At 45.4% G+C, this 23,773-nt stretch overlaps 1 protein-coding gene across 1 annotated transcript in view; it reads right to left on the reverse strand.

The window, feature by feature from the left end:
- Positions 1-2,957: 2,957 nt before the first annotated feature.
- The window catches only part of HUWE1 (HECT, UBA and WWE domain containing 1, E3 ubiquitin protein ligase), a 140,293-nt gene continuing 119,477 nt past the window's right edge, over positions 2,958-23,773 (reverse strand). The window contains exons 63-87 of the mRNA XM_012734291.1: positions 23,459-23,504; positions 21,702-21,989; positions 20,427-20,682; positions 20,114-20,244; positions 18,923-19,137; positions 18,555-18,843; positions 18,309-18,411; positions 16,703-17,249; positions 15,489-16,092; positions 14,602-14,723; positions 14,341-14,497; positions 13,049-13,181; positions 12,583-12,785; positions 11,849-11,976; positions 10,594-10,690; positions 8,675-8,842; positions 8,042-8,287; positions 7,829-7,946; positions 7,084-7,224; positions 5,996-6,283; positions 5,781-5,886; positions 5,034-5,151; positions 4,558-4,739; positions 4,093-4,283; positions 2,958-3,574 (exon numbers count right to left, since the gene is read on the reverse strand). Coding sequence (XP_012589745.1) covers positions 3,472-3,574; positions 4,093-4,283; positions 4,558-4,739; positions 5,034-5,151; positions 5,781-5,886; positions 5,996-6,283; positions 7,084-7,224; positions 7,829-7,946; positions 8,042-8,287; positions 8,675-8,842; positions 10,594-10,690; positions 11,849-11,976; positions 12,583-12,785; positions 13,049-13,181; positions 14,341-14,497; positions 14,602-14,723; positions 15,489-16,092; positions 16,703-17,249; positions 18,309-18,411; positions 18,555-18,843; positions 18,923-19,137; positions 20,114-20,244; positions 20,427-20,682; positions 21,702-21,989; positions 23,459-23,504 — 4,980 coding nt within the window. The 3' untranslated portion in view covers positions 2,958-3,471. The remainder of the gene's footprint in view (positions 3,575-4,092; positions 4,284-4,557; positions 4,740-5,033; positions 5,152-5,780; positions 5,887-5,995; positions 6,284-7,083; positions 7,225-7,828; positions 7,947-8,041; positions 8,288-8,674; positions 8,843-10,593; positions 10,691-11,848; positions 11,977-12,582; positions 12,786-13,048; positions 13,182-14,340; positions 14,498-14,601; positions 14,724-15,488; positions 16,093-16,702; positions 17,250-18,308; positions 18,412-18,554; positions 18,844-18,922; positions 19,138-20,113; positions 20,245-20,426; positions 20,683-21,701; positions 21,990-23,458; positions 23,505-23,773) is intronic.

The following is a 23,773-nucleotide window of genomic DNA, read 5'->3' on the forward strand; positions in this document are numbered from 1 at the left end:
TTTTGTTCATTTTTTCCCCTTTGTTGTGCAGCTTTTTAGTTTGATGTAGCTGCACTTCCTTATTTTTGCTTTTGTTGCCTTTATTTTGGTGTCAAATTAAAAAAAAAATGCCAAGACTAATGTCAAGGACTTTACTTTCTATGATTTTGAGTTTTATGGCTTCAGGTCTCACATTCAAATCTTTAGGTTGACGTTTGTGTATGTCTATCTAGTTTTCCCAACACCATTTGTTAAAGAGACCATCCTTTCCCCATTGTATATCCTTGGCTTCTTTTTTATAAGTTAATTGACTATATACTCTGAGTTTATTTCTGGCCTCCCTGTTCCGATTGGTGTGACTGCTGTTTTCCAATACCAGACTATGTTGATTACTATGGTGTCATGGTATCACATCTGTATTAAAAAAACCCAAGCTGCCATTCCTTGTCCAGCAGGCAAGTTTGGATGCTTGAATGGTGAAAGGGAGCAGATGGGACTGCCATGGGAATCTAGACAGTAAACGGATGATCTGAAGAGATGATGACCCTCTATGCCTATTCAGATCATCAGTCAGACATACCCAAGACTACTCACCCTAATCAGTCATGACGCCTGGAGTATAAATAGAACCTCAGGACCCTCATTCTCTGTGCAGCAGACCTCTCCTATCTCGCCTGCTGCTTTTAGCAGTCTTTTAAAAAAGAATTTAATGCAAACAAGAACTGGGGTACAGGTCAGAGGTGTGGTGGAGGGGGAGGGGTGAGAGGATTTACCAGAGTTGGAGTGGGAGCAGAACAGGCTCATTGACAAAGTACACTGCTGAGGGGAGCAGCGGGCGGGACAGGAGAGGTCTGCTGTGCCATGAGGGCCACTCCCATGGCCATGGATCATGCTGTAGGGGCTGTGGACAGCTTCACAGTGCTGTGCTTTACCTCGTGACATTTGTCTTTTCTACTACGGCATCATAAAATATTCTCCTAAAGCCAGTCTTGAGAAAAAAATAAAGCTGGAGGTGCCTGCTTCCTTCCTGATTTCAAATTATACTGCAAAGCTGTATGTCGTGGGGCAAATTGAGTGTAGTCTAGAGGCATGAGGTGTTAAGAACTCACCAGAGACTTAGTGGAGAACAGAACAAGTAGGTTTATTGAAATACACTGCTGGGACCTCCCTGGTGGCACAACTGCAGCCAACCGCTTTATGGGGCTTCCTCTCACAATTTTACAGGGGCCCACCCATTTGCTGAGATTTTGGTTGTCACCAACCATAAGTTGATTTAGTGTTCAGCACAGAGGGCCTCCACTAAGTTGATATACATGGGCTCATCACAGTTGGATGCAAGCACACAAAGATGGGCTTGGTGCTTTTTTAAGGCTTTGGCAGCTTTGCGAATTCCACGTGCTAGGCCACTGTCAGAGGGCGGTCTTCAGGACCTCTTGCAAAGCAGTATTAATGTCCACTACACCTCCAGCAATGCCTTCCTAGGCCATGGCGGTAGATTACAGGTGGAGCTGAATCGTGAATGCACTCTAACCTCTTCCTCCCAGCAGCCAGGGAAAGAAAGCCCACTTTCATCTTTTAAAAAAGTTTTTAACTTTATCGATCAATTCTACTGTACTTCTTTCATTTTGAACCTGTCTCTCCCAATCTTACCTCAGGTCAGTCCTTTGCTTAAGCCATTATCAACTGGACTTCAGCTGCCATGATGCTTTTTACAATTCAACTTCGTGTCACTGACAATGGAAGTCCTTTCTGATCTTTCAGGGCAGGGTGTAGACCTCAGAGAGCTATGGGAGGTCCTTTGCTGTCTGTCACAAAACTGACTAAGTCCTTCCCTTGCCTAGATGCTCAATAGCAGAAGGCTGATTCAACCTGTCTATGGGGCCTCCCTGACCACCTACAGGTTAAGTCCCTGGCCAGGAACTAACTCACATAGGACATAGCAGTCTTATCAGTCTTGCCTGCTGCTCCTCTCAGCTGTGTACTTCAGTCAATGTGCCCTTTCTGCTCTCAACCAACTCTGGTGAATCCTTTCAACCCCAACCACCTTTGACCTACACTGACCTACACTCCAGTTCTCCTATGCAAAAACCAAACCAAACCAACTTTTCTTCTTAATCATTAGCAGGTCCAGGCACAGGTAAGTGTGAAGAATGAAAAGCGAGGGATATGTCTACCAGGGCCAAGGTATGAAGGCCACACCACTCATTTTCCTAGATTTGCATGCTCAAGGGGGAAAATCTTTAAATAGTCTCAGAGAATGAGGAAAAACCACCCAAGGTATAAAGGCCACACCACTCATTTTCCTAGATTTGAATGGTCAAGGGGGAAAATCTTTAAATAGTCTCAGAGAATGAGGAAAAACCACAAAAAGCAAGCACCACTTGGAATTCTTTTTCTAACTAAACTTTTATTAAATGATTTTTTTCTTTGAAAGTCGAAACCTAGTTTTAATGCTGGATGGAGTAAAAACCACAAGAGACTAATAGATGATCTGTGAACAGACTGGCAGACAGGCAGATGATAAGAGGGAGAGACAAAACAAAAACAAGGACAAGACAGTTCTGGAGAGCTAGTCAAATGTTTGCTTTTTAAAATGAGTTTCAAAGACTTAAAACACTAATGAAATAAAAATTTTAAACTAAGCCCCAGGCTTGAGACTGTTAAAACGGCTCACTACTGGTTTCAGTGAGTTTCCGCAACATTTTGTACAACTAGCTGATTTGTCCTCAAGTAAGTTAATGCTTTGCCATTGGCTATAGTCTCTTATTACCACCATCACAACCGAGCGCAGATTCCATTCTAAAAAGGAACCCCTCCCCCATTCCTGATGGTTGCAGCCTCCTGTGGGAAGTCAACTTTGAAGGATACACCAGTGGTGGTGGCAGAGATGGCTTTCTGGAGAGTTCACTTGGATCTATTCTCCAGACATCTAGCATGTGCACAAGTATTAAGTTTGAAAAAAACTCCATTGTGAAAAGTAAGTTATGAAGAGTGCTCTTTATTTGAAACCTCCACAACACAGACGCCAATCTTGTCTCGCATTGAATCATTAGCTGTGCACATCAACACATTCCAAGCACAAATTAAGAAATGCAAACAGAACAAAAAAATATATATATATATAATTTTTTCCCCTATCCAAAGGTTTCAAGTCTCAATGCAGCAAATCCTTCTGAACACAGAATCTGAGGAGCACACTGTTCAAACAGTTGGGACAAACAGGTCCCTGCAAGGCTACTGCCTCTTAACACACGGGGTAGGGATCATGGACGGCATGGAACGAGAAGAGGCGAAGAAAAGGGGAGAAGGAGAGAGAGAATGAACAGGAGAGGGGGAACAGGTATGCGCTGGGGCAGCTGGGAAACACACACGGTGAGTTGGTGGATTTCATTTATTGGTTTTTGACATTTTCTTTCCGGTTTTTTGTTTAATCTCCCCCCTTCCCAGGTCCAACAATGGTAGAAAAACCCCACAATGATGGGTGGGGTTTTATTAGGCCAGCCCAAAGCCTTCAGAGCACTCCTGGATGGCCAATAGTAGCATGTGGCGGAGCTTCTCAAAGCTCTCATAGGCAGGCAGGTCCAGCTGATTAAAACTATGGAAAGAAGAAAGATCAGTTCCTGACAAAAGATGACAACCAAATCCCTATTCTCCTATGCTGTCCACTTGGTTTCTCCTCCCTGAGGCAGCCAACTACTTCCAACCCTCTCTTAGCCTGTTCTGGCGTATTCTAATCTGGTCCTAGTACTGGCTAGCAGGCACCAAAATCAGTATCTGATGCCTATAAACTAAGTCACAAGCTCCAAGGAGGCATTTGAGGTCACTGGTGATCTGACCTTGGTAGAACTGTTTCTTGAACATCCTGCTTCCTGAAATGCCCTGGAATATACTGCTCTCATACTGTAGTGTTCATCGGCAATGTCTCCCAGGCCTACTTTTGAGTCTGGGACAGATCACAAATACCTCCCATAGGCCCATCACGTTGTGAGCTATACCAGACTGAGGAAAGCTGGGACCAAATTTGGGTTCCTGAAACCTTGGGTAAGGGCCTAGAAGTGACAAATATGTAATTTCAACCCAAAGACTGAAAAAGAGAAAACCCTTTCTTCTTACCACGTGTGAGCTGAAGGCAGGCGATCAGTGGACCTGTCATCTCGATGGATTTGAAATTTCTGAATGCCATTCATGCCTTCAAGGGCAGCAAACCCTTGCAGGGGCACCTTAGAAGTACCCGTGACAAACTGGAGGAACTTGGCACGGTCAGCTTGATCAAAAGAACGCAATGCTCTCCAGAACCACTGGATCTATAGGAAGAGATGTAAGAAGCCAGCGTTAGGTGGAGAGCACCTAGAAAACGAGGGGGATGGAATTTGAGAAACAGAATGGACTTAGAATATTAGACAAGCCCTCCCAGAGATGAGCCTTGGCACCTCCATTTATAAGATGAGCAAGAATATGGAGTTAAGATGTAGATGTCATCCATTCTCATTTCTTCTCCCAAAAGTACTGGCTTATTTGATGTCATCCTGAAATTAATACTGTTTAGCTCTATGGGAAGGGATGTTGGTAGCAGCTCACCTGAATAGAGTTGGACTGGTATTTGTGGTATTCAGTGTTGGATTTTAAATCATCAATGTCAATTGTGGGCAGTCCTGATATGAGCAGCTCTAACTCCTGCTCAGTGAAGATGGAAATGAGGCGCTTTGGAATGATCTCATAGAAACCTTCTAAGAAAGCTGCCAGTTGTTTGCGGATGGCTCCTGCGGAGAGAATCAAGAAGTCAAGTGGCTTCTGAACTCACAACTGTCAGAAGTCCCCAATTTGGTTCCTGTAACTGCTAGGATGCTGACTGCTGTGCCGCCCTCATCTACCACTCACTTACTACAAGCCCTGACCCATGTAAGGGTGGGTGAAGGGAAATTATTTTTGATCAGGTTTTTTGGGCCTGATGTGCAAAGCATTTGAAGCTGGCACAGGGGAGAGGAGGAAACAGTATCTGTGAAATGAGTGTGGTACAACCTTTTCTTATATTAAGCAAGGGTCATTTCTCCTACCTGTCATTCTCATCTGGCACACCAGGTGTACATACTCCTTCTTATTCTCCTCTGTTACCAAGATGTTGGCCCCATTGGGTTTAAGGTCACGAACTTCACAGACTCCAAATTCTTGGACCTAGAAAGCCCAAAACACCAGTAACACATATCAGACTTAGTCTAGGACTAACACAGGCACTGGAAACACACTACAAATTCTTCGCTGTATTCTCAGCAGAGAGACAAAGCAAGGCCATAAAAAAAACCTGACTTTTCTCGTGAACTCATAATGCCCTAATAGGTAAAGACAAAAGATACTGTATTGCTCTGAAACACATAAAGGCCAAGTGTATGGAACCACAATACAAGAGAAACGGGCTTGGCTATCACGCATAACATAACACAATTTTCACAGAAAAAGATTTGGGGGACACTGACTTTAAATTTTTTTTAAATAATTTATCCAGTCATATAATTTTTCTTCAATTAATGACCTTAGAGAATGCAAAACATGGTAGTAGAATATTTTTAATTTTATAAGGGGTAAACTAAGCAGTGGCTTGGACTGTTTCTACAAATTCTGGTTTTTCTATGTGATATGCTGAAAAAATACCCATTCTCTCTGTCAGAGGGGTCTGGGGCTTGGGGTAAGTTGAGCTGTTTCCTTAGAACCACAGATAATATATTATCCAGTAACAGTTCCAAGGGTATCTGAAATGGGAGTCCTAGACTAGCTGGGATGTGCTGTGGTCAGGATTCCTGACCTACCTCAGTGCTGAAAGTGAGGTCATAGCCTAAAGTGGAGACATCATTTTCCAGCAGATACACCAGGCCCTGGTAGAAGTGGTAATCTTCACTCTCCATATCTGTATACCTGGAAAAACACAATGAGAAAGGCTCAGGGTGGGGGGTGGGCAAGAGGCAGCATTGGGATGGCACACAGAAAAATTAACCAATTCCCAGGTCCTGTACCATATCTTCACCTGACAGACTTGCCCAAGATGTGTTTGTAGAAGGACCGAGTGAAATAGCACTCCAGGAGGCGGTTGTCATATACAGCTTTGGCCACAATGCGTCCAACAAACTTGAAGTAGCTGAGGTGGTTGGGGTTGCAGTGGGAAGATGGATTGATAGTGTAGGTGACCCGATCACCGGGTGAGGTACGGAACAAGGCATACATAGGATTAAACATCTCTCGCGAGATGATCATATACCACTCCCGCAGGAGCCCTCCAGCGTCCTGCCCTTCTTCTCCTTCAAACACTATGTACCTATGTAAGAAAAGAGAAACAGAAATATGCAGAAAAGCCACAAGTTCATTCATTTATGCAGCATGACCCCAAGAGTGAGTGACTAAAGCAGTAGTTGTGGTGGTTGGGAAGAGGGCAGGATCAGAAGACAGAGATGAGTAGAGAGCAGGAGAGTTCAGAGCAGGGGTGGGGATCTGGGATGGAAAAAAAAAAAAAGTCCTGACATATCAGTAAAAGCTCACCAATAAACAGCGCAGAAAAGATGGAGAAGCCTCTTCAGGAAAACTGGGAAAGGACTACTTAAATGGTGTCAAAAGGTTATGGTGATAGAGGAGTTAGGCTAGTCTCAGTCTCTATGGCTTCCTACGTGATTACATGGATGGCAAGCCTACACCATTGAAGTGGGGGGTAGGAATGGTGGAGATCAACTTTCTGAGTTCAGGAACACTAAATTGCTCCACCAGGTCTACTGTCTTGTTGGCTACTATGACATTTGAACTACTGATCTATTCTAGGTGGCTTCAGAATCACTAGTGAACGATTACCAATTTAGGGGTGGGCCACTTACGTTGAGTGTGGTCTCCACCATCTCAGGGTACCATTTGCTCGGCAGGCTTCCTGCCCCTTGTGTAACAATGGGGATAGCTCTCTGTGAAGCCCTAAGGTTTATCTTTGTGAACACCAAAGACTTCTCTCTCTCTGGGAAATGTTGCGTAGCCCCAAGGATCACTCAGTGAGGCAGATGACAGCTTTCAAAAGACCAGACAGAGAAGACAATAACCCCACCCTCATCCTCTTGGTTCTCTGTTCTGGACTCTTACAATCGATTCTTCATTTCTTCAGGGGATTTCCGGTGCAGCTCACGATAGGAGTCTTCAAACACATGGTCACGGCGGACATGCACAGCCATGTCTTCTTTCCGGAGTCCCTCATCCAAACGCTCTAGCTCTTGGCGGAAATACCTTGGGAGGTAGGAAATGAAAAGATAGGACTGGGGATGGCAGAGAAAACTCCTGTTTGCTCCATTAAGATAAGACCCACAATGATGCCTCCCAACTGGGGAAATGCCCAGTAGTTGGGAGTGGGTTATTCATTATCAACTTCCCCCGTCTTCATTGAATAAAGGCCTACAGAGATTATGGTGGGGGATTCCAAGCAGGTAAGCATGTATTTATGGCCAAGAAAGAGAGACATCGGGATGAAAGGAGTGTTACGGAATGCCTCAGTCCTGCTGTAAATGTATTATGGTAATTTGCATCTCCTATATAACTCCAAAGGATGGACTAGAATGTTGGACATCATGTGGAATAGCAAAGACTCTTTTTTTCTCTGATAAAAGAATACAGAGACTGGGATGGAGAAAGTCGGGGAGTATATTTAGGTAAAACAGCTATTAGTGGCACAGGTGACTCTTTCCTCATGCCCAGCACCAGCGTAAGGATACCACCAAGGGAAACTTCTCTCCCCAACAATGCCACCCCAGAAGAAAAACTCTGGCTCCTTTCTGGGAGGGGAGGTACCATTTGGAGGGTTTCTGTCCTCCCTGCCAGGACTCAGGGCACATACTTGCGCTTGACATCAAAGTCGAGGACACGAATATAGTCTACAAGGACAGCAAAAGGCCCATCAGCAAGGTGGGTGGTGGATTGCCGTAGAATCTGGTTTAGCACAGTGCGGTGAGTCTCTGAGGAGAGAAAGGACAGTATCTATCAGTTCACTGTGGGTCCCGACTGAAAGCCAATCAGTCATCAACTCTTTTTTCTGGGGGTCTAAAAGTACCTGCAAAACGAAGAAACTTCTGCGTGTCAGGGGGTAGGCTTGAGGAGATGTGCATAGATGAGGGCTCCCGGGAAAAGAATGGGTCAAGGGAGGAAGGGGTGGCTGGGGTTAAGGGAGCAGGGGAGAGTGGAGGAGGCTCGTCCTTGATGTGTGCCAGCTGGCTCTCACGGGTATCTCTGACAGGAGGCTTGCTTTCCCGCTCTGTGGCATGAACCAGAAAGAAGGCCTCAACGGCAGGCTGTAGCACTGGTGGTAGGAATGAAAGGAAATGATATTTTACTTTACAAATTTTTTCTCCTTTGTAATCAAATCACAAAAGTATAATAAAAAGAAGGAATAACAAAAATAAAATGGTAGAATAGAAAAATGAAGGCACAAAGGAAGTTGGAGCTTCCCTGAAGCCAAAGAGTTAAGGGGCCAAAGTGGGACAGATGACCAGTTATTAAGATTCTCCTCAATTATTGAGAAGACAAGTCATTTTTCTGACACCCAAGTTAAGAGGAAAACCCCCTCTCCTTTGAATTTTCATTACAGAAACACTGAGGGAGAAGGGTAACTTAGAAGGACGAGAATTAGGTAGGTAGGCAGAACCGACCCGAGGACTGGCACCTGGACCTTCAGATCACAGCTCACCTAGCACCGCATGCTGGTCATGGGATTCTTCCAGCTCCTTCAGGCACTCTCCCAGCATGTCCCACAGCTCATCCAAGCTCAGCTGCTCACTGAGTAGAGGTAACTCAGGTGGCCTCTCTTCCTTCTCTTTTTCCTTCTCCTTTTCCCCTTGGGGGGTTCCATCCGAGCCTACTGGGCACACAGAGGAGTCACAAAGCCGCCAAGTTTTTTCTTTCTCAGATCAAATAGATCGACACACTCACCACCCACTAAATAATACTGAGCAACATCTGGAAGGAAGCTCTAGCTCTATACTGGGTGTCATTTAAATTGAAATTAAAATAAAAATAAACACAAAAAATTTTGGTTCATCAGTTGCACTAGCCACATTTTAAGCACTCGACAGTGTTATTTTGCTAGTGGCTACTGCAGCAAAATTTTACTAGATAGCACTTGGCAAATCACTGCCTTATAACTCAGAAAACTGTGGACTACCTAAGAGGAATGTGCAAAAGGGTGATACTTTGAATGATTGCCTTCCAGTTAACAAAGTACATTCTAGGACATTATCCTCAGTGACTCTTGACAGCAGGCTTTAGAAGCAGGCTGCTGTCTCCCTATTTTCTTTACAAAGGCTAAGGCTAGGACTTAAACTAGGTCTTTCTGAGAGTATGTTACCCTTTCAAGCTTTAAAATTGTGAGAAGCCATGTTGTGATACATGGATTCCCATGGCTGATAGCTATATTGGGGGCTTATTTAAAAAAAAAACAGATGTCTCATGACATTAGCACATAGAAAACTATTAAAAGGGTGCCAAAACACGGGTGATTTGGTGATAGGAAGCCCATGAGGATTACAACTGTGATGGAAAAAGGCACAAAATGATGAAAAATAAACTATTAATATATTATTAAAAAAAAAAGGGTGCCAAAAATATACATGCAGTTGTTTTTGAAAAATGCTGTTGGTAATAACATCTATCATGTGCTAGGTACTGCTCTATGTGCTAAAAATACTTGTTAACTTGTTTAATCTGAACTATTAACATGCCCATTTTATTTTTTAAAGGTTTATTTATGCACAAAGAAATGGGGTATAAGCCAGAGGTGTAGGGGCAGTGAGAAGATTCACTGGAGACAGAATGGGGAGCAGAACAGGCAGACTGACAAGTACATTGCTGAGGGGGGCAGCGGGTGGGTGAGGAGAGGTCTGCCATGCCATGTGGGTCACACCTCTGGGGTGGGGATTGAATTTGTACTTTCGAGGCTGCAGCTTTGCTCACAGTGCTGCGTCCTACCCCATTGCACCACCAGGGAGGGCCACATTTTATGTTTTGAAAGAATTATTCATTTATGCATACACAACTGGTGTATAGGCACGGGGGTGGGGGGAGTATGTGTGAGAGGATTTACTAGGGACAGAGTAGGGAGCAGAACAGACAGGTGTACTGAAATACACTGCTGAGGCAAGCAGGGGCTGAGTCAGGAGAGGTCTGCGGCACCATGTGGGTCACCTCCCTGGCTGGGGATCAAACTCATGCTGCAATGGCTGTGGTAGCTTCACAGGGCTGTGCTTTAACCTGTTGCGCCACCAGGGAGGGCCCATCATGCCCATTTTAAATGTGAAAATTAAAGCAGAGAGGTTTGTGTCAGGTTCCAGAGTTAGCAAGTGGGGGAGCAAATAATTAAACATATGCCGTCTCTACATAATATCACAACACAGTTTCCTTGACACAGGAATGACAGCATGTGCTACTAATCTCCAATGGGTGCTGGTTGATGATTTTGGTTGGTTGGTAAATACCTATGAATGTTTTACAGAAACCAGTGTTTGCTGGAAAATACAGAGCTTTTGTATGTCAAGAGCGAAAGATCCAGTAGACATTTAATAGAGATTGACTCTCCCTGTTGTTGGGCTAGAAATGGAAAATAGTACTGACCAATGGACTGAGTATCCTGCGTAGTGGGAGATGGCTGGTCCACATCCATGGGTGACTCCTCCCTCCGAACAGATGCCTCTGACTGGTTTGACTCGGACTGGATAGAAGGGAAACAAAGTTACACAAAGGGCACAACTCTGTTTTGCTTAGGGATAGGCTATAGTGCTAGTCTTATCACTTCCCCAACACCATATGCTTAGAATCTTTCTGTATCTGATCAGAGAACTTGGTAGCTCCACAGGACAAAAGGATAGCTTTCCTTACTTCCTCTAAAGTCCTCCACCCTGAGCTTGCAAACTCAGTTTCCTGGATGCTTGCACTGCCGCTACTCTACTCCAGACCAACATTCAGTCAGATAATGGACAGACTTCAAGACTTCTTTTGGGATCAAGTTCAACATGTGTATACATGTGTGCGCGTGCAATGAACATAAACACAGAGTAGGTTTGCCCTTTGTTTGCTCACAAAGGGGGGGGAGTAATTTTTTATGTGTAGGATGACTTTTAAAAAGACACCTGCTTTATCAAACAAGGCTGGGTAGAAAAAATACTGCAGGATAACAAGCTGTTTTCCCTTGCTATACTGACTGGAGTTATGGCTCTCAAATTCACAGCATGCCCAAACTGTGCAATACTCATTATATTCTAAAAGCCCAGGCTTCAGGATACTTTAATTACTTGGATCTTGGGAAGGTGACTTGTATGTTACAAGGACAGAAATAATGAAAGGCCGGCACAGCAGCATACATACATGCCAGGGCTGCAGCCTCTCTGTGCTGGGATCCCAACAATGAGCTCACTACCTAGGAACCTGAAGGTTTTCTCCTAAAAGTGCCTGAATGCCTAAGTTCTAAGTATAGAGAATAGAGGCAGAGGTCAGGGTGGAGGGCCCAGCCATAGACAGAAGAGGCTGCATGAAATATTTATCAAACTTGGAATTTCAAGGTACTTGCACTGATTCATCAGACCGAAAAGGTCTTCATCCCACACCCCCCCTAAGAACCCACACTTAGCATTATGCAATCTGCAAAAGCGCCATTACTGACTGAGTAGCTGGAGTGGGGTATGATGGCCAAGCTTTAAATCAAGCCAAACCAACAATGAACAAATAAAACAAAAGAAATTAGCCCTATTGTTTAGAAGCATTCATACAGCAAACAATGCAAAAGCATACAAGGACAGTGAAACCCCACTGATGATGTGGTGGGGGGAGGGGGAGAGACGAATGAATGAGGGGCCACAGGCATCATGCTAACCGTTGCTGCTTGTTGCTGTCTCCGCGCCCTTTGACCCTCACGTACCATTTGTATAATGGCATCAGCCTCAGCCTCCAGCTGCCGAACAGCTGCCTGGATGCTGCTAGCTGAGCCTAAACCGGAGGAACCTGGGAGGTAGAAAAAAGAAGGCAAGATATAAAACAAAGCAGAAGGGGGAGGGGAGTGGCCAAGAGTCTCTCCCACCTCCTGGGCTGCCAGAGGGCATCCTGCTGAGGTCTTTGAACTTTAGCTCAGGCAGCTTCAGAGTGCTCATCACCAGACACTAAGGTCCATTACAGATAAGGGAAGGGGATATGGTGCTAGGTAAGAAGATGTTGGCAGGTGAGTGAGAGGTTTTTGTGGGCAGGAGAGAGGTAGGGTTTGGCAGGCCATGGCTGAGGCAACATGGCTGCAGTGTTTTAGTCAGGAGTGATCAAGGAAGCAGAAAAGAGGCACACTAAGTGAGTTAAATCTTGTTCAGCAAAAGACCCTCCCCCCAATTTCCTTGCCAGATTTCCACTCCCCCTTAATTCCCACCACTTGCCCTAATGATTTCCTATGCAGACAGCTTGAGTGAGATACAGAATGCAACCATTAACATTTTAAGAAAGGACCGTCATTTCCTTTTGGAAAGGTTAAATAGGAAGGAGACAGGACATTAAATCCTGCCCTCCAGGGACTCTGGGCTCTCCACCACCAACCCTGCCCCTTAACTGGACACTCCAGTTCCATACCTAGCCTGCCTGTCTGCTTGGCTTTCTTGTTAGCTCGGCGTGTGTCGTCCCGGAGCTGGATGATGACCTGTAGTACCCTCAAGAAGAACTTCTGGGTAGATGTCTTGGATGTCAACATGGACATAGAAGGCAGCTGGAGCTCCCGGCCACCCAGGGGTCGCTTCTGAGATGCCACAATTACCACATTCTCAGCCATGTCAAACCTGGATAGTGTAGAGGTGGCTTGCACATGCCGACAGCATCAAAGCATAAACACCCAGAGCAAGCAGGGCTTTCTGGTGTCAACCAGAGGGATAAGTAATCTCACAAGGAAATCTCACGAGTAGGAAAAAATAGGATCAAGTGTGTATAGGGCTAATAAGAAAATATGCCCAGAGAGGAAAAAAATAAAGACCAGGATACTAGTAAGAGCTACCTTTCAGAATGTCCCGGATTCCAGCCCCATAAATGGATGGCTATCACCCACCTGCTCTGCATTTTGCCTTTCAGCTTGGTGGTCTGTGGCTGCTCCTCAGGCAGGCCATCTGGAGAAAGGGTCTCACACTGGGTTCGCCTCTGCTGTTCCAGGTTATATTCCCGTAGCTCAGCCAAAAGGGTACCTGGGCAGGTAGAGGAACAAGTTAAGTGTTCAGAGATGTGCTGAGTGAACAGCTGCACACCAAACTTTTCCAAGAAAACTGCCCAGGGTCATCCTCTTTGCCCAGCTGCGGAGAACCTGGAGTAAAAGCACTTTTGCTTTGCTCGCCTTGCTATGTATGCCCATGGACCATCCACCCAGGAACCATCAATTCATCGGGCCTCAAGAGCCTGTCGCATCTATGTGACAGGTAAGCAAGGGGAAGAATATGTGTTTTGGAGCCTGTATACCTCTTGAACTTCTGACTTTCTGGCGATCTCAGCCATACTACTAAACCGTTACCCCAGACTGCTTATCAATATTAATCATGGACTAATACCACCCAACTTCACAAGGTTGTTGTGAGGAATTTAGAGGTAACGGTACAGTGAATTGCAGGATAAATTCTTTATTGAAAAACCGAGTGATTCTCATGTAACAAAGAATACCTTTGAGGGTCATATAGTCTAGTCAACTTCCATATCACCTCAGCTTCAGAGACCCTTGTGTGAAGGAAACAACTAAGCAGCTAGCCAAGATCAATCAAGGAGACCACTGATTGGCTGTGGGTGGAAAAGAGCAAAGAAACTTTCTCTATTGAAAGAATTTTGGCTCTATGCCTTGATTCAGTCACTTTTATCATCTGGGCTCTAGCTTTCTCCTTGGGAAAACAGGAAAAAGCTGGAAACCAGATGATCTGCAAGTAATCTTAGAATTTTTACATCCTTGAAACTGTACAAAGACAAAGGGAATTATTCGGGTTTCTAATTCTTGGACCTGAATATAGTACAGGTGAAGTAGTTAAGATGCCTTAGCAGGCTCATCATGGAGCTCTTACAAGTGTCCAGAATGGAGAACCAAAAAGTCATTGCTAGTACTATGACTGGTTGTTTTCTGTCACTAAAGCATTGTATTCCAGGCACTGGGGAATAGAAACTCATTCTTGCTCTCAAAGAACTGAGTAGAAGAAAATGAAATTACAACCCACTATCACCAGGGCTATGAGAGAGGAAGACATGGGGGCTGTGGTACAGAAACAGAAGAATCTGATTCAGCCTGGAGGATTTAGGGAGTTTCTGGTTCCAATTACACACCTAACTGGAAGTTTTCAGAAAGACAGGAGGCTTCACTGCTATTATTACCTATCTGTTTACAAAGGGTATAACCGAGATGGCGGGCTCCATTCAGAAGCAACTTAAGAACAGTGTCCCGGGTCCCAGGGTCCCCACGAGAGAGCTGTAGTAAGACATTGGCAGCATCCTCTAGTCCCTCTTCAGAACAAGAATGGGATGTCAACACCTGGGGAAACGAAGGAGTAAGCCCCAATTTGAGAATGAAAACATTGACTTCTGTTTACCTTATGTCCCCTAACCTAACCTTGGGAGGTCAGAACTTTGACTTACCTCCACAGAGAGCTGTAGCTGGTTTTCAGTGAGACCAGAGGACACCATCTTAAAGTCTGTGCTGCTGCTGCTCCCATCACCCACCTTAGCTGGAGATTTGCTGGCCTTAGTAGTAGTAGACGCTTTGAGGAAACAGATGGAACACTGTTAAATCTCTGAAAGTCATGTGCGAGAGACTTGAGTGGAAGAACCTAGAAACCACAACTTGTCTAGGGTTCCAAGATGGGGTGTAGTGAAAATGGAAATCCAGTGACCCAAGCCAAACCCAAATGACTTGGAATGCCAAGGACTCGACTGTACCTTTTAAAGTGACAAAGAATCCCAGACATTGTTCCCGCTGTAGTAAGAGCTCCCCTGCACCTTTCAAATACTTACTAGTCTGGACAGGGTTTACTCCTTTCACTTTCTGGGATTACCCGACACTATTACCATGATTCATATTGTTTCTCCTCTGGTTCAATCACTTCTATCACCCCATGGATTTTAGGTTTTTTGTTTTTTTTTTTTTTAAATAAGGAAGATGGATACAAGATGATTTTGAACTATTTTCAGAATTCTTGCACTCTCAAAATTGCATTGAGGCTGAGAGCTCTTTGAAGGATTTTCTCTCTCCTTTTGGTGCTTAGCCTAGGGAGGCCACATTTAGGGAATGCTTGCTGGTCTTCCTTCACAGGGCTATCTGCTCTGTTTGTATGAGAGACGAGGGAAGGGAGGAGAAATAGGAAGAGAGGACTAGACTGTTGAGGGTAACAATGAACACTTTTGGTTCTCAGAAATCAAATCAAGCTTATTGTTATCATTTAGGGAGAAATAGCTGGCAGGGGCGTTGGAGGGGGGGTGTTAGGTGGGTATATACCCCACAGCTCCCAGCCTACACCCACACTTACTTGAAACAGTAGTGGTAGCAGTTGTGGGGGTAGTCACGGTGGTCGAAGCAGCTACGGTAATGGTGGATATAGCTGTGGCAGCAACCAGGGCTGGAGCAGAAGTGACAGGGGTGGATGCAGAAGGGGGAGTGGGTGTGGTGGAGGTGGCAGTGGTAGTAGTAGTAGATGTGGTAGAGGTGACAACAGTGGTGGAGGAAGCACTGCTGCCAGAATTAGTCTGTGCTTCTGTCACTTTGTTTTCTGGGAGAGCAATTGAGATGAGAGAAAGGAGTCTGAGGAGTTTCTCAGTTAAGAGAGAGCTCCGGCGGATGACTGGGTGTGACAACATGTTCATGAGTTGCCCCAGTGGAGAGGCCTCCAAGCTGTATGGGGAGGTTTCCCCCTCACCACCAGCGCTCACTGGCACTGACTTCACCGAGTTCTTGCCTTTCCGGCTGACATTCATGTTGTCCAGTTTTACCAGTAAGTCCCAGAAGTCTGTGCAAATGCCACTGCTGGTGGACTGAGAAGAGCATGGGCTGCAGGCCTGCTTACTGCCCCTCTCCCGATCACTCTCACAGTTAATTTCTTTGGTCCGCTGCTGTGTAAAGTGGCTGGGAAACACCTGACGGGAAAAGGACAGGCTTGGTTTAGGGGGGTCTATATAGAAAGTAGGTCTTCCTGACAAGGAAAGACAACTGGTTCCTAGACTCTCCTCTTCTTTGGTATCACAGGAGACAAGTCTTAACAGATAAAACAGAGTTTTATCTTAACAGCAAAGCAGCCTAAATAAAGAAACAAGGGCATCGTAGGAGAACTCTTTACACTGCCTTGTAAAATTGTCAGTATTAAAGAAGTTAATGTATTCTGCATAGTGCCTGACATGGCACATAGTGTTTATCATCAACTGATGGCAGGAATGCATATTTAAAAGGACACTGAACTAGTCACTTGACAAAGTCACTCTAATTTTCTGTATTCCAGCTTCTTCATCTGTAAAATGGGAATCATACAAACCACAGAGGGTTGTTTTGATGACTGAGTAAGATTATGCATAAAAACTGTAAGGAGTGAAGATGAAAAAGCCCACAAAGTTATTTACTGGACAATTTCTCAGAAATAATACAGGGTTTCAGCACTAGCAGCAACGTAAAACTCGCTAGCTTCCGTGCATTCAGATTTCACCTGTAACCCCTCTCCCATCTCCTGGAATTGGTTTCCTTCAAGTTCCTCACCTTGGCCAACTGAATGAGTGTGTCTAGAACATGTCTGCAGACAACAGGAGCAGCCTGGGGATGGATGTGGACAGTGGAGCCACTGCTTGCATGCTTCTCAGTATGTTTGCGCCCCCCTGAACGCTGGATCTGGAATATGTTAGTCCTGCAGCCTAGGGCTGCATCCATGGATACCGAGAGCCAGGAAAGCTGGTTGGAGCTCTTAGACTCCATCTTGTGTAACAGGTCCAGGGGTCGGTTTTCATGGCTACTTGACCCACAGCTCTTGCTTGACTTTTTGCCCTTTTCCTCACTTGAAGCAAGCTTGGGTGTTTCAATGCACAGCTCACTTTCACTGCTGCGCTGCAAGATGGACAGCAGGCTGCGGATGACCCAGTGGCGGGTCTGGGCATGGTAGCAGAGGTTTCTGAGTACTCGGTGTAGACGGCTAGTGTTGAGCTTTGGCTCATCCACAAACAGTAGTACCAGGAGACAAGATAGGGCTTCATGGTCCAGGAGGAGTCGTCCTCGAAGGCGGAGCAGAGTGTCCACATTACTGCCAGAAGGTCTGGAAAAGAGAATTGTTCCTGGGTAATACCTCAGCCAGGGGTCTGGGATCACAAATAGCCCTAGGGGAGAGGAATGTGCTGGATACTTCCAAGGAGGCCTCTAAAAAGTAGGGAGTGTGTCCAATTTAAGGGTTATTAACAGTACAAAAGTTATGCTCGTGAATACCTACTATATACCAGACATTCTACAGTGGTTACAAGATCAATGGGCTCAAGATTAGAGAATCACCCACTTTCTTTTTTGAGAACTGCCCACTTTTGAGATAATGAACACAAGGCTCAAGCATGTTGAAAGACAGAAGCAAAAAGAGATTCCAGCCCAGTACTGTATCATCAAATCATTAATCAGTAAAAATGGATTGCACTTGAATGAACTCTAGGAGATCATGCTTATTTCTGCCTTCTCTACACTACCAGGAGGCTGCCTGTTATACAGGAACTGATCATTCCCTTTCCATTTTGGCACATTGGGTCCACTCTGCTTCAGCATGATTAATAACGAACTCCTCTCTATGTCCTAAGCCCTGAAAGTAAGCGGCTCATTGTTTTCCTATTGTTGGGAGGCAGGGTAGCTTTCTTCATTAAAATCACAGCTAATGTGGCCCTTCCTGGTGGCACAGCGGGTTAAAGCACAACACTAAGAAGCTAAAGCCACTTCCACATGAGTTCGATCCCCGCCTGCCCCAGAGGTGACCCACATGGCGCAGCAGACCTCTCCTGACCTGCTGCTCCCACAGCAGTGTACTTAGTTGATCTGCCTGTTCTGCTCCCCACTTTGTCTCTCATTGCCCCCACACCTCTGGCCTGTACCCCAGTTCTGTATGCATAAATAAATAAATCTTTAAAAAAATTACAACTAATGCCTACATGCTACCAGCCTACATGGTTATGGTCTACTGTAGCTACACCAACCTCAAAATTTGGTTTTCTGAAGGGGGGAGTCCAAAGACATTCAAGGAAATATCCTAGTGATGTCATCCAGCCTTTTTACTTAAAATGAAGGGTTTGGATTAGCAAAGATTGAGGTGGTATGACAAGGTGAAAATAGATAAAGGTACCTGTTATGACTGCTGCTTCCACCCATCTGGAAGGTGCCTCCTCTCTGTACAGCAAGGCGAGTGTACTGGACCCCACGGTTGCCACTCAGGCGACTAGTGAAAGCTGGAAGAAAAAAATAAAAGAATCTGGAATTTGGGAAGGGGTAGTGAGCTAGTTAACCTAGCTAAGAAGGTCAACAGGGAAGAGAGCCTCATCTGATCCAATCTAGATATTCCAGAGTCTACGCTTGCCTCCTCTCTCTGTACCTGGGCTTCGGAGAATGGCTGAGAGTGCAGAGGTGCTGCTGTGTCCAAAGAGTCGTTCATGCATGAGCTGTCGCTGCCTTGCTTCCTGCTCTCGTCTCAGGGCTTGAGCTTCAGCAGCAATGTCAGGGGGCATCACGGCCAAAACACTGTCCTCCATGTCTTCTAGGACACTACGGCGCAGGTCTGAGGGCAGAGTCTGGATAAAAGTCACAGGGTCCATGGGGGTGTCTGAATTGGCATTTTGTGCCAGTTCCCGTCGCTGCTGCTCTGCTCTCTGCTGTGCCAGCACCTATGGAGCAGAGGAGTCAATGGGGACATACCCACACCAGGCAGCATGTACCCCCACCCCTAAACCCCAGCTCACATACTTCCTCCTGGATGGCTGGAGGCAGGGCAGCTAGGAATTCAGGGCTCACTTCTGTCACTCCAGGGTTCCCAACCACTGCAGGGGCTGAGCTATTTGTTGAGGGGGCACTTCGGGTTGGTGGACGTATTCCCAGCTGGTTCTGCAGAACTTCCCGGCGGATGTCATCTGGCAGAGCAGCCAGAAAAGAGGGGTCCACACCTTCGGGGAGACTGATGCCTAAGGGGAGATGCAGGATGTTAAGGAGCTGATGCCTGAGATGTACTTGGAGGAAAGAGACTCATGGCCTTGCTTGAGGGTAACCGACTTCACTGGTCCTCACTGCATGCAGAGGACAAAGGACATGCAGAGAGGACCCAACCTACTGTTCTAGGGTCAGAAGAAGATTTCATGTGTCAGGTTCTGTGTAAATAATGTCACTTAACCTCCATCAAGATCCTCATCATGTAGCTAGGGGCCTCCCTAGTGGCCTAGAGGTTAACTCTCAGTGCTATTACCTCAACCATCTACCATGATGGCCTGAGTTTGATCCCCAGCTAGGGAGCTGACCCACATGATACAGCAGGCACTCCTGTTTAGCCTGCTATTTCCATCAGCAGTGTATTTCAGTGGATCTGCCTGTTCTGTTCCCCATTCTGTCTCTGGTGAATCCTCTCACCCTCTGCACCTCTGGCCTGCACCCCAGTTCTATGCAAAAATAAAACCTTAAGGGCTCTCCCTGGTGGCGCAATGTGTTAAAGTGCAGCACTATTAAGCTATCTGCAGCCACTGCAGCACCAGTTTGTTCCCCCAACTGGGGAGGTGACCGACACAGCATAGCAGCTTTCTCCTGACCAGCCTGCTGTTCCCCTCAGCAGTGTATTCCAGTACACTGTCTGTTCTGCTCCCTGCTGTCTCTGGTGAATCCTCTTGCTCCCCACACCTCTGGCCTGTAAATAAATCTTTAAAAAAAAAAAAAAGATGACAAAAATACCCTACCATGTAGCTATTACCACCCACAGTGTCCAATATTAGTGAGAATCAGAGAAGTAAAATAATCCCCCCAGTCCCTAATAGTCCCTTTGTTGCTTGCCCTCCAAATTTATATTATTATCCTTTATCCAGATGGAACTGCTTGACTGGTGGGCATATCCATGACAAGGGTTACTAGAAACTTGAAGAATCCCAGGATGGCCTAAGCACACATGGAGCTTACCCGCAAGGGGATCTTCTTCTTCACTGCTAGTTGAAGGCAGTGGCTCTTCTAGGATTCCCCGGGAATCTGCTCCAGAAATGGCAACAGCAGAATCTCTGGTGGAAGAACTCTCCGAAGATGCTGGAGGAGAGCTAAAGGGGGGCAATTTTCATTAAGTTTTCCAATTTATAAAATACTCCCACAACACCCCTTTTTCATTGCAGCCAGGTTTATTTCCCATTGTGCCAAGCACATAAGTAGCTAGCCAGTATAAATGTGACTTGAAATACCCGCCAACACATCCTGCCCTCTTCTTTGCCCTCATGATGCTTACCCATCCTCAGAGGGCTGCACAGGTTCCCCTGTCCCATCACCCCTGCCTTGCACTTCTGCCACAGCCGGTGGGGTATCCCCAGGAGTGGAGCTGCCTGCTGTGGGTTGCTCAGAACTGCCAGCTGCTGAGGGGTCACCCACAGCCTCCTCCAGGGTACAAGAAGCCAGGCTGCTGGTGTCCATGGGAGAGCCTTCTAGTTGACTGCTGACAGCTGTCAGTGCATCAGAATCTTCAGCTCTCTCTGGGGAAAGAGAGGCTAGGAGGAAGTCACATGGAGAGGTTAGATTTCTGCCTGGAAAGAGGAGGATGTTAAGAAGTAGCAGCACATCAGACAAGGTCTTTGATGGGGTGTTTCATTAGGGGCAGTCAGATCAGACTCTCTTCCACTTAAGTTCCATGTTCACATCTGATATTCCTCTTTAATCTCATCTACTTTATAAAGGCTCAGTTCAGGTCCTTTCTCTCATCTGTTTAGCATTTATGTTTCAGGCACGTTCATGAAACATCTTTCCTATATGCTCCAGGAAAGGAATTCTGTCACTTCCAGATTACTTGGAGGCACTATTTGCATGTACACATTGGTTTGGTTTATACAAAAGACATGGGTTCTTGAGGGAAAAGAAGCCAACACCTTAGGGTTTCTCCATAGCACATCACAGGTAGCATGGTATAGAGCAGCAATTTGCAAACCGATTTCAGTTTTTTCTTTTGGAACACTGCTGAGAGGATTTTTGAGGCGCCCATTGCAAACCAGTGGGAAATGGTGCCATGAGATAAATGGTGCCTACAAGGTTGGGAGAGCTGAATGTGTGGGGTCACATGCTTGCTATCCCTGGAAACGTTGAGGCACAGCGAGCTTTAGAGTCAAGGACTTAGCACAACTACTTCCTGACTGATTATGGGCTAATAATTTCTTTTTGGGGTTTCAATTCTACCATGGAGATAACACCTACTACTCTGAAGTTTTTTTTTTTTTAACAGAAATTAAATAAAATGATAACAGACTGGCACAATAGCCCAGAAACAGTGATTATATCAATAAACTGCTGGCACCATCATTAGCATCATCAGACACTCAGATGTATAATTACTCAAGGACACAGAAAAGGAAGCACAACTTTAGCTAAGAAGGCTAATGTGCAAGCTGAGATTCTATTTGAGGACTTGAGCTTCTGCTATTTCTCTAAAAGTAAGAAGATTGAAGAAAAACTACAAAGATGTCCATTCTTCCCTCCTGTTCTACACCCCCCTCCTATAAACCTTGAAACTACTCACTTATAGTGGGAGCTGGGGATAACTCCATCTGAGTGGTTTCTGCTTCTGCACTTGGCCTTGTGGGACCCAATTCCTCTGGCTCTACAGGCATTAATAGCTGTGTAGAGCTCCCCCCTTCTCCAGCCGGGGACTGTAGCTCTTGAGGAATCTCTCCTAAGGCTGGTGGGGGTGGGAGAGCTGGTTGCTGTTGTGAGGGTTGCAGAGTGACAAGGGTCTCCTTGGACTCTGATGTAGCTGCATCAGCTGAAGATGGGGTTGTTGGGTAGCTGTCAGGCATAGGAGTTCCATCTTTTTCGGAAAGAACGATAACGGGGATGTTAAGGGGCAATCAGTCAAGGACCCTGGGAGCCATCCAATTAATACATGTGGCTTGACAAGTACCCCACCCAGCCAGTGATGCAGGACTCCCCCTGAGCACCAACTGTTCCTTAGGTTCAGTTTGTGGCTGGTATGGTATACTCAGTATACTGAGTGCTAAGGCACAGTGCTATCTTATTCCTAACAACTCTTTACAGAACCTAAGAGTTAAATCCTTTCTGTGCCTCAGATGGAAAGGGAAGAGTTCAAGACACTAAAAATGACACATACCTCAACCTAAATATCACTTGTCTCCTTCTACCTCACTAGTTCTGGTATACGAGGGATACCTACAGCTTATGTCTGATGGAAGCAACAGTGCCAACATTAACTGTGAATATGCGACACACCAGGGAAAGTAGTAAGTTGTATAGTTATCTTCTAATTGGGGCCTAAAATCCCTACCCCACCAACAATACAACTTACTACCTCACCCCGGCATGAGCAGAATTCTCTTAGCAAGGGTAGCAGGCAAAAGGCCATTTTACCTTTCAGACCCTTTCAAAGACTTTTTGCTAGAACAGCAGGACACCTACCCTCTTTCACTGCTTTAAAAAATATTGTGTAGGCTTTGGTACAATCATTTCTTAACTCAAGTGCCAAAGGAGACAGAAGGCATAAGGGAGTAGAAGTTCTGAAGGAAACAGGGTTGGGGGAGACATAATATCACATGGACCATTTATTAGAATCACAGAATGATTGACCATTAAGATTAGAAGAAGGAACAGAGTACAAAGTGGTAATATCATTTAGCCCACAGAATTACCTTCTCCAAAATAATGTGTCAAGACAGTATTCCAAGACTCTACAGTATTCCAAGATTCTACAGTATAGTAAGTATAGAAAAGGGGGGAAAAAAAGATCGACAGGATCACCAACTTTAGTGGAGCAAGGAAAGAAGCTCCTCAATATTATTTAATAAAAATATTTTGATACCAAAGGACCAAGAAGGACGTAATTTCTAAATATAAAAAGTTCTTTGCAATGAATAAATTCAACTTTCTGGAAAACTCATTGAAACACTTGTATTTTATTCATTTCCATTGAGGACTGGCATTTGGGAACCAATGTCATTAGTCATTCTCATGAAATACTACACCATGGTGGCCACTGAAGGAGATAGGACAAATGGCCTTGTTACTCATGCCAGGATGCAGTACAGCGCAATTAGTAAGAGACCCTGAACAGAGCACATCGGAGGGGAATTGTACCACCGTGGGAAAGACAGTAGACTGTATAGTTATCTCCAAGATGGGGTATGACCCTAAAACTATACAATCTACTACCTCATCCCACAGAGCACCAGTGTTCATCTTCAGCCTACTTGGGCCAGCTACTTGTAAGGGTCAGGAAAAAGAATCAACCAGTCAGCAAAAAGGGAAAAAAGGAAGGAGAGTTACCTGAGAGGTTTTGTTCAGTGGAGTCATTTGTCTTTGATGCAGTGCACTGCAAAGAGAAGTGACAGACCAATGTGGGACTTTGGAAGCATACAAAGCAGACGTCAACTCTAGCAAGTCACCATCCCCCACATATGCCATCTAGAAGTTCAATGACTTCAATGGACGATGAGTACTTTAGTGTGCAACAGCTTCAATTTTTCCATATGTATTTACATTCAGGAATGGCTTGGGGACAAAGAGGGAGGGACTGTCAGGGGGCTGAATGAACAGAGAGAGGAAAGGGTATTAAAAATGTTAAGGTTGGGCTGGGGATAG

This window comes from Condylura cristata, unplaced genomic scaffold (genome assembly GCF_000260355.1).
Source record: "Condylura cristata isolate star-nosed mole 26May11 unplaced genomic scaffold, ConCri1.0 scaffold00053, whole genome shotgun sequence".
In the NCBI taxonomy this organism is placed as follows: Eukaryota; Metazoa; Chordata; class Mammalia; order Eulipotyphla; family Talpidae; genus Condylura; species Condylura cristata.